We start from the raw sequence: 10,752 nt of genomic DNA on the forward strand, positions 1-10,752 counted from the left end.
GCTTTATTTGAGCTTGTAAACATATTTCCTCTAGTAATAATAAAATCAATTAATATAACGAACTACTTGCTTGAGTATGATAAATAAAAAAAAATTAACATCACAAAGATTTTAAATGAAACCATAACAATAGTTCAAACATAAAATACCATAAGAGTTTAAACAAGATCCAAACAAAGAAAAAGAAACCATAGTCTTAAAAAAACATCACATAAAGTTCAACCATAGAATGTCACTAATTTTCAATGAAGTCAGATGCGTCTAGATGAGTGTCTGATAGTGGTGTAGGAGATGACAGATTAAGTGCATTCTCAATTAGATTTGTCTCAACATTTTTTCCTGTTTCTTTCATCATCTGTTGATAAGCTTCAACGAGATGTTTAGGGGTGCGACATGTACGGGACCAATGATTTGACATTCCACATTTATAACATATATTGTTTTGGCTCCCGCCAGTTCTCCCTCTAGGAGGTCGTCCTGTGTTTTGTCGGCTCGATTCACCACCACTAGATTTAGAATTTTGAGATTCTCGTCGCCATGTATTGCTCCGTCCACGACCACGACCACGGCCGCGACCGCGACCGCCACCTTTCCCACGTCCGCTTTGATAATTTGCCGCATTGGCTTCTGGCAATGGGCTTGCACCGACGGGTCGCGCTTGATGATTTTGTAGTAGGAGCTTGTTGTTTTGCTCCGCCACCAACAAACATGATATTAATTCAGAATATTTTGTAAATTTACGTTCCCTGTACTGCTGCGACAGGAGCATGTTTGATGCATGGAACGTTGAGAAAGTTTTCTCAAGCATGTCTTCGTCGGTTATTTTTTCACCACATAATTTAAGCTCAGAGGTGATGCGGAAAAGGGCAGAGTTGTACTCGGTAACACTTTTATAATCTTGTAGCCTCAAATGAAGCCATTCATAGCGAGCTTTAGGGAGCAAGACCAGCTTCTGGTGGTCAAATATTTCTTTGATATTTTTCCACAACTCGAGAGGGTCCTCAACAATAAGATACTCCCTCTTCAAGTCTTCGTGGAGATGGTGACGGAGGAATATCATGGCCTTAGCCTTATCTTGAGCGGATGTTTGATTCTCATCATTGATTGTTGCCCCTAGATTATTTGCTGTCAGGTGAATTTTCGCATCAAGGGTCCATGGGAGGTAGTTATTTCCCGAGATGTCAAGTGCGACGAATTCGAGTTTTGATACGTTCGACATTGTATCTACAAATGAAATTTACATGTGAAATTTTTTTATGAGAAATAACATAAATAATAGAAAGAAAAAAAATACCAAGTGTCAATTTGTTTATGTTGTTAAAAAAATACATATCTAAATAAGTATAAGACACTGAATAGAAAAAAAAATAAAATTTTATGATTTAATAAATTTATATAATCTGCGTTCATTGTATAACTTAAAATAATTTAAGTTTTAGAATACGAAAGTTTTAAACATAGGTTCTAAATATATATATAGGTAACTTTTGGAATGAGTGTAAGACATGAGAAAAATAAAATTAAAAAAAAAAACAAAAAGCCTAATCTATATATATAATAAACAAAACCATTGGGGGACACATGTCACCCCATGGTTAAGCCACATCAACCATCCACATGGCATAGCTCTGCTTTGAGTATTGGAGAGGCTTCTTATGTACGTTTTTATTACTCACTCTCTCAATCATCGTTCTTTTTTCCCCCAAAACCCTAGAGGCGAATTCATCTCCCTCCTCCGGATCTCAATCTCCCTCTTCCGGATCTCAGTGAACAATCGACGGTAATGTTTCAGTGAAATCGATCTTCAATATGATCCAATCCATCTTCTTTGAATCAAGTTTCTCTCACTTACCTTTCATTGCAAACCCTAGCCAAACCTCTGCATCATCATCCTTCAATTATTCTTCGTCGATTCATCATTCCCAATGACCAGGTATGAGTACTTGCATGATTATTTATTGTAATGTTTTATCTATTGTATCTTCTTCAGACCTAATCATCTCGATTCTTTCATCGATCGTCATTTTTTTCTGATAAAGTTGATCGTGTTTGTTTGGGGGGGGGGGGATATTCCACGGTCCTCCCAACTGCCGAGGTGATCCCACCTCGCAGACGGCCACCTAGCAAGCCTGAGTCTGGGGGTAAATCCGCTACCGTAGGGGCATTCGGAACGAGCAAGACTCGAACCCGCCACTTCCGGGTTAGAATGCGAGCTGGTGGCCATTGGGCTGACACCCAATGGTTAAGTTGATCGTGTTTGTTGAATGTTTCAACGGCTGGATTTTGTTTCAATCGATCTTAACAGTAAGCTTCTTATTCATCTTTGATTATTTTGGTCCATTGATAATATTCGAAACCCTAAGATTGACCGTGTTTGTTGTGTGTTTCAACAGTTGGAGTGGGGAGATCCAGTTATGACTTCTAATTGTTTGATTCCTAATGAGTTTTTTTTTTCATTTTGAATGCTGAAGAACTGGATTGTGGAGACGATGAGAAGAGTAGAGAAGTTAGTATTGCAGAAGGAATGGATGCTTGCTTATTATAGTGATTCGAGGATTAGTGTTTCACTGTCTTCATCACCTGCTACTGTTAGTTTCAGATTCTTAGACCACCTCTGAAATTAGTCGCTTGATTCCTCAATTATGCTCCCTAATTCTAATTCTTAGGTAAAATAGATGACTATGCTTCTTAAATATATATTGTTTATGCAATTTTATTATGGGTTTGAACATGTTTTGTGTATCGGGCTTGTAGCAGCCCTTAATATCATCACAGCTTTCATTTTCTTGCTATTTTAAGACTTCAACCTTTTAATGACAGAGTATATTTCCGAAAATGGTATCTTAGGGGTTTAAGGGAAAGTCCTGCAACATATGGCGCATTTGTAAATAAGTTTATCAATTTGGATTATCGATCATATATATGGTTCTTGACATGGATGCTGGATGCTCTAAAAATGCCCGAGCCTGAACTCATTGATCATGCTGGATTGGATTCTGCCATCTATTTGCGGATTTACTTGCTAGGGTATGTATAAACTTATAACATAATGTTAGTGTTTTAAGTTTTAACTATCTAGAACTAACCATCTACAAAAGGGAAAACCCTTTGCGCATCATGCCTTCGATGACAATGTGTTTAAAGCGATTGTCTGCTAACTGCTAAGTAATAGTTTATTTGTTAACATATCATATTAGTTAATGTCCTTTTTCATATATGGTTTCAATTTCTGCAGGTTAAGACAAGTTATTAGCTTTTTGGTTATACACTTACACCCATCTTGGTTGATTTTAATCTACAATTTTAACCCGGTTTCCTATCAGAAACCCTAAATCGTGTTCGGGTGAACTCTCATAGGTATGTTTACTCTTGTTTACACCGACCTTTGCTGATTTAGGGGACAAATTCTATTCATTCCAAAATGACATCAGATCGGGGATTTGAAGGCGTCAAACTAAAAGAGAGAAATTAGCAACTGCAATCAACATGTGTTTGGATATTTCTGCCAAAGAATTCAGAGTTCGATGTAGGGTTGTAGGGGCGGAGATCGGTGGTTGGTGAAGCATTGTGGGAGGGTGGGCCTCGGAGCTGCGTGAAGGTATTTTTTTTATTGATATGATTTTTGTGCTCTCTGTTTCTTTGTTATATTCATGTCAAGATGTTGAAATCTTTTTTTCTTTTTTCTAAAGGAATCAGAAGCGTTTCAAAGACAAATACCCACATGGAGCATTGCAGTTGATCAAAATCATATTAGGTACCTGCTAATTTTGTTTTACCTTTTTCTTGCTTTACTAAAATTCTTGATTATTACGGTTTGCTATTGATCTTTCTTTGCTCATATAATCATCAAAATAATCCCCCTTTTTAGTAAACTTTTGTTCTGAAAATCGCTTTCAGTCTTACGAAAATTTCTATCAAAAAATTGTTTCCTCGGTGTTTTTATTGTGAACAAATTGATATCTATAGTGACATGGTGAACAAATGAATATTCCTCGCAACCTTGAACCTAATAGGAAAAAAAGTAAATGTAATTCGTCATATGGACTTAAATGCTTTTCTTTTTATTAAACCCAATTTGTGAACTGAAACCAAATTATGTCAACTATGAACTGAATCAAGTTCATACTATATGTTTATTTGTGATAAATCGTTGGAAAATAACTTCTTCTCATCGTCGTCAACGGACCTCTCCCGCATTGCTGTGATCCTCCACAACTCGATCCATCTCTAATTCAACTGATTTGGTTCAACAGGAAACCACGAAGATGAACTTGATAATAACAAAGAGACTTGCCTGTCATGTAGATAGCCATCAAAATGAATAAATTTGATGGTGAAGAGAGGTTTTTGCTCTGGGCAGTTTGTAGCATTCAGTTACAGGTTTATATTTTATACTTTTGTACACGATTAACTATATTCTATAAGCTGTTAATGGTTTATATTATATACTTTTATACACGATCAACAATATGGCGATGGAGATCTTGAAATGGGAACACAACATAACGCGAATTCTGGAGAATTAGGGTTGAATGAATTCTTCAAGAAGGTGACAAATTTACTTTTCATTTTCTTCTCTTTTTTGAATTTGCATTTTTTTTAATTTATACATGTCTAATTTCATTAACTTAATCCATTATTGTTTTTTTCTTTTACCAGGATCAATCCATTGAGAAACAATATGAGAAGTTGAATAAACTACTAAAAAATTACAGGTCTTTTTGAGTTGTCTTTAAAATAAATTTTTTTCTTGATATAGTAATAATTATTACTGAAATAATTGTGCTAACAAAGTTATATACAGGATGCCCATGAGGAGTCAAAGGGTGTAACCAAGGCTGCTGCTATGAAATGTAAACTTCAATTCTTTTATTTTGGTTCTGTTTTTATTATATTTATATCGTTACTATCTGCTGGAAGAAGGTCAACTTTGTATACATATGTTCTTAAAAGAATAAGCGTCCTACTATCCTCGCAATTTAATCAAAAACGTTCCAAATATTGTTATTGAATTAATGGTTAATTGTTTGTTAATATGCACCAATCAAGCAACACATGGGGAAAGATGTTTACGAGGTTGGAAAAGTTGCACGGTTTATTAAATAAAAAATTGAGGAACTTGACAAGGAGGTTAGAATTTTAGATCATATACATCATATGTATAGTTTTTGTGCTTTAAAAAAATAAATTATTTAACGTATAACTTTTACTTTTAATCATCGAACAGAATTTGGCAAATAGACAGAAACCCGGGTGTGGAAAAGGAACAGGAGTAGACCGATCAAGAACCGCAACCACACTGTAACATACTATGCTCCCTCGGTTAATTTTTTATAAATGGAAGAAATTGGTTGAATTTTAAAGTTAATCTTTATTAGTAATGAATTAGTGATCTTCATTTGCAATCTTTATTATTTAAGAAAAACCATACACGTACATGTTTTACTGAAACAATTTTGCAGACAATTGATTGACTTATTGAGACTGCAATTTATATAATCAATCACGCTTTAATGAAAGTTGTTGCTGAACAAACACCTATATAACTCTTTTTGTGTTGTTACTGATCTTTAATTTGCTTTCATAATTATATTAGTGTCGATTTTTTGGTTGCAGGTCATTGATATCGAAGACAAGGAGATCAAAGAACTAACTGGATTTAGGGCTTTTGTTATTGCTGGTATGCTAAGATTGAGACATAATAAATATGGTAAATGAATTAATACAAGTATTTAGTAAAGTATTGAGGTTTTGTTTTTTTAAATTGTTGATTTATAGAGAGGCGTGAGTGGAGTAGGTGGTTTGAGTGGGAAAATCTGGTTGAAGATAGGTTGTCAATGGTATGGGCGGCGATGATTGTGAGCCATTTGTAGTAAAGGAGGAGGATTTCCAGTTTCATTCCAGGGTAAGCGTTTATTTTATTTTTGTTTTCTAAATACAGTTGTAAGTAAACTGGGAACTCACATGGTTTACTGTTTTTTTTGTTATGCGCATTCAAAGGAATTTGGCATTAATATAGATTTCGCAACCACAACCAGTTTAGAGGCTCATATAATAACCGGTTTGTTAATCGAAACTGAAACCAGTTAATAACCATTAGAGTAGCAAGTGGTTAATGATATTTAGTAGTGGAACCAGTTATTAACCAATTTTTTAACCGGTTTTAACCGATTTACAGATTAACCGAATAAACAAAAAATGGAAAAACCGGTTAATTAACCAAAAAAACTGGTTATTAACCGAATAGGTTAAAGAACCAAAAACGCCTTAGAATTCGATTTTTTGGTTTTATTTTCTATTAATCGAAATTTAATGACGCTATCTTTAGAGGTCTTCAAGCATCAGTGGGGAAGATAGTCGAGAAAGTTAAAAGAATGAGCTTTCTCGGGATAAAAGCCTGAGCAAAGGATCAATTGCTCAACTGGGAAGATTGGTGCAGGTTTGACATCTTTAGGGACAATGGGTAGCTTGTGTTGGCATGGGGTTTTGTTTATTGTAAGCTTCTGTTTTTGTTTTCAGTTTGGTGTAAGTTTCCGTTTGGTCGATGTATGTTTGGCGCTAGCGCCTTGCTAGAATTTGAATAAAGTTTATGTTGGTTGTTCAAAAAAACATTGGGTTGATGGATAAAAGGGTCTGGTTTTGTATTTTAATTTTGTTTGATTTGACAATAAGGTGTTCAGTTTGTCTACTCTTGTTTTGATCCCTTAAAGTAAACATGGGCTCTGATGTCTAATCGTAGGAGGTTGCACCAATATTGCTGCATTCCTTTGCGTGTCATGAGCATATAATGCGTTTGACTCAGTATTGCCTTTACATATAGGATTTTATCTAAATTAATTGATCTTATTGATCAGTTCATTTATTGGGTCAGGAGAACATTGTGATTGATTTGGTAAAGAAGTGCCTTTACTTATAATATGTTGTTTCCATTATTAGTTTATTTGATTACATCTAACTTACATACTATGATTGTGTTTTTACATAATATTAAATTTGAACATAAATAATTGGTTTTTTGTTGAAGCCGTGTTTAACTAGACAAAGATGGGAATGTAACGAGTAAAACAACAAATGTAGTCTACAAGGAAGTTTTTTCCGGCATTTAAATAGTTTTCTGTTTTTTTCTTCCAATGTATGCGTTTGTACAGAACATTTCATTTCAAAGTAAATAATATGGTTTTGGTTGAAGCCCGCGTATTACACGGCCATTAACCTAGTGTTAAATATAATAACAATTTAATATATGCATATAGTACTATAGTTAGTTTGTTTCCACGTGTAACCATATGTAGCAAATTTCAATTATATGCCAGAAAGAGATATGTAAAGATGTATTTAAAAAAACATAAATATACTCATCAATTAAGAAGTATCCAGAAGGAGATGTAGTGTCCGTTGGATCTAGTTGGATCTAATGAGCTAATATGGGCCGTTGATATGGAACGAGAAAAGAAATATATACTATTGATCAAGAAAAATTAGATTATAGCTTTAAAGAAAGAAAAAAAACTGCACATCCAGTGCCTCTTATTTAATCACGTTCTCCTGAATCTGCGCTACCATGGTTGCACCTGTTATTTTCAATTTGAATGGGTGTTGACTGTAACTGCCACGGAAAACTGTTGACTGTAACTACCACGGAAAACTCGCCGTTGGAGGTGGTGTGGCTAGAAATAGACGGTGGTGGTCGACAACGGTGATTGTCACGAGAGGGATCACCGGAATCATGCCAGAGGAAAACGGGATATCGAAATAAAAACAAAGATCAAGAAGTGGGGTACAATGACACCAGACGTTTGGAACAAATATTGCTTGACATTCAACTAACAACAATGGAGGGAGTCTAAAAAAAATCATCGGCGACACATGAAATTCGGGTTCCGCCGCAACAGCTGCAACAAAATGGGCGTTCACATCTAAAAGGTAATATATGGTGGCAGTAACCACCGGGCATATTCTTGTAGCCTAGTTAAAAACCTTATTATTCTTGTAGCCTATTTTTCTTTGCTGGTTAAAAAAAATTGATATAAAATCTTGATATACATATCTAAAAGCGTATTACTTTGTTATGAAACTCCATATATAAAACCTTATTATATGTTTTTGTTGATGTTCGGGGCATACATCTATAGAAAAGAAAACAGAATGGGTAACAATATGTACAGAGTGTTTATTTATAATTTAGTATAAACAAATCATATATATCTTTCAACTAGTTTCCTTGGTAAACATTTTGTTTTGTTATCAACTTTTGAAAACCCACTTATTTGTGCTCTGTACTAAAACATGTATGCTATCTATGCACATGGCACATGTCTATCTAATCCAAATAAAATAAACAGGAGATTTAAGGTTGTTACATACCTGAATGGATGAATCTGGAATTAGAAAAAAAAAAACTGAAGGTATGTTGGAAATAGTGGCGTCAAGGACAGCAACCAGCCAACCACCAAACTTGAGAATAAGGGATCTTCAACAATCAAAGAATTATAGAGCAGAGGTGCTGATAACGTGAAATGAAAAATGAGAAGTGTGTGTTCTATCATTTATCAATCACATATATATATATATATATATATATATATATATATATATAGGGGAAGGCTCTATGCAGAACACAAAATATTGCGAGAACACGCAGAACACAATGAATCACCTATTTTTTTCAATCCTAAAAACCTAAAGAGTAAATGAAAATGTTGCAAATGTAGGATTTATTGTTTCTTACACTAGAATTCAAAACAAAATATGGAAATTTTCCAGTTTTTGTATAACCTACACATATGTAGGTTATGTGTAGGTTAAATTACCAACATGTATGTAAGTTACGTGTAGGTAAAAAAATATGTTTTTTTTATGTATATATAATACACATATGAATGTAAGTAACATAAAATTTAAAAAAACATAAAACTTAAATCCAAAAATTTAGTGTTTTAGAGTTGTTCTTTTTGTTCTCGCAATAGTTAGTGTTCTGTAATGATCCTCATCCTATATATATATATATATATATATATATATATATATATATATATATATATATATATATATACACACAGTAGTCAAAATGTAACTGAAAACTATGTGGTCAAAATGTAACTGAAAGAATAACAACTTAGGAGGAGAATTAGGAAGGGAATTAAGGGAGAATATATCTGTATTTATAACAATGTTGAAGTTCTTGAAAACTTTTTTTTTATCATTCACCTCATTACGAGTCAAATTTGTATGTTCTGCCCTAGAAGTTGTAGAACATTTGATGCCCAGCCTGACCCAAATCCATCCTGAACCAAGCCCATCATGACCCAAGCCCATCCTGACCTTTTTTTTTAATTGGTCCATTCTGACCCAAACTCATCCTAACTCAAACTCATACGGACCAAATCACCAACCCAACCCAATCTGCCCATTTTTTCACCTCTAATCCTAAGTGTTCTTTAACTGTTTTTATAGTTTCCTTCGAAACTCTCATTTACTATCCATGTTCCATGTTTTTTTCTATTCAAACTTTATATTATATTGACGTCACCAAAAAGTAACTTAGTTTTAATAAAATTATTTATGATATCAATCGGTTTTAAAATTATCAATGGAGGCCAAGTTAATGACCAATTCACTTACAAATACAATAATGATACTCATTAGAAGGATTCTTAGACTTGTATAAAAATAAAATTTCCTTGTTCTTTTTCATTCAGTAGTATTTTTATACTTATTAATAGTTAAACATTTTCATATACTTTAAATATCTGACCAGTTGGTCCAATTCAGACATTATTTGACAGTCCTGTGTCTACATTTTAATATTCTGGGTCACAAATGTATAAAATAAAGAAAAACGTGTTTGTTACTGTATATCTTTTAGGGTGTGTTTATTGGGGAGTCACATAATAATATAAATCAGGGAATCATAGATACACATGTAATAAAACTCATAAAAATTATTTTTACATGTTAAAAAATAATATTTATGTATTTTATTTGACCATGTGATATGTTGATGTTGTTGACTGTTGTTTGAAGAAGAAAAGAAAAGATGGGTTTTGTTTAGGTGTAGGTTGTTTAACAAAGAAAATGGAGTTTTTAGGGTTTTAAAGTTGAGTTTGGTTTTATTAAAAGAGTTTTATAGTTGGGCTTGCTTTAAAGATGGGCTTATGTAAAGATAGGCTAATTATAAATTATTTTACTTGGTTAAATTGTTTATGCTTATGTAAATTTATGATATGTTTTTCATGTTTCTAAATTTTAATGTTGATTAACTTAAATTTTTAAATAAAAGAATGGATTAAATTTTAGTTGAACCTAAGTTAAATAAATAATTGTGTAATGATTGAGGGGTTCCATTCCATACCGTAAGCTTTATTCGAAAAAGACAATGGAGCCCCTTGTTCTACGTGACGCCTACGTGTCGATAAAGTGATGCAATAAAACCCCTAGAGGCTCTATTCCATACCCTCCGGCGTTAGAATAAAACATGTTACCTCCCCATCAAAGCGATGCTCCTAAAGCACGGTTGGGAAACTATCTGAACCGTTGGATGTAAGAGCCGAGAGCACCATGTGTTGGATCGACTCTCACCAAACCTTAAACGAACCTAAAACGTGAAACCGGGCGATGTGGCCAAGGTCGACTACTCGACCGCCGCCAACTCCTTGGCTCTCCCAGATGCGCGGAAACCCAACCTCCACCCGCCCGAAGGCACGACAGTGGAATAATCGGTAAAACCTCGCATTCTATCCAAGACGAACCGGC

The 10,752-nt window shown here is 34.1% G+C and overlaps 1 protein-coding gene and 1 long non-coding RNA gene across 2 annotated transcripts; one reads left to right on the plus strand and one right to left on the minus strand.

The window, feature by feature from the left end:
• Nucleotides 1-235: 235 nt before the first annotated feature.
• On the minus strand, nucleotides 236-1,219 carry LOC110893118. Its single transcript, XM_022140238.1, has one exon. It carries the CDS (start codon nucleotides 1,217-1,219, stop codon nucleotides 236-238), a length of 984 nt encoding a protein of 327 aa, XP_021995930.1.
• An 848-nt stretch (nucleotides 1,220-2,067) lies between these two features.
• On the plus strand, nucleotides 2,068-6,682 carry LOC110896860. The gene is made up of 14 exons (XR_002568229.2): nucleotides 2,068-2,304; nucleotides 2,472-2,666; nucleotides 2,821-3,027; nucleotides 3,236-3,357; nucleotides 3,432-3,598; nucleotides 3,690-3,754; nucleotides 4,254-4,549; nucleotides 4,660-4,715; nucleotides 4,805-4,853; nucleotides 5,050-5,130; nucleotides 5,228-5,301; nucleotides 5,617-5,680; nucleotides 5,779-5,905; nucleotides 6,329-6,682. It is a non-coding gene; the product is annotated as an uncharacterized LOC110896860 (long non-coding RNA).
• The last annotated feature ends 4,070 nt before the right edge of the window (nucleotides 6,683-10,752 follow it).

The sequence above is a fragment of the Helianthus annuus genome, chromosome 12, assembly GCF_002127325.2.
Source record: "Helianthus annuus cultivar XRQ/B chromosome 12, HanXRQr2.0-SUNRISE, whole genome shotgun sequence".
In the NCBI taxonomy this organism is placed as follows: domain Eukaryota; kingdom Viridiplantae; phylum Streptophyta; class Magnoliopsida; order Asterales; family Asteraceae; genus Helianthus; species Helianthus annuus.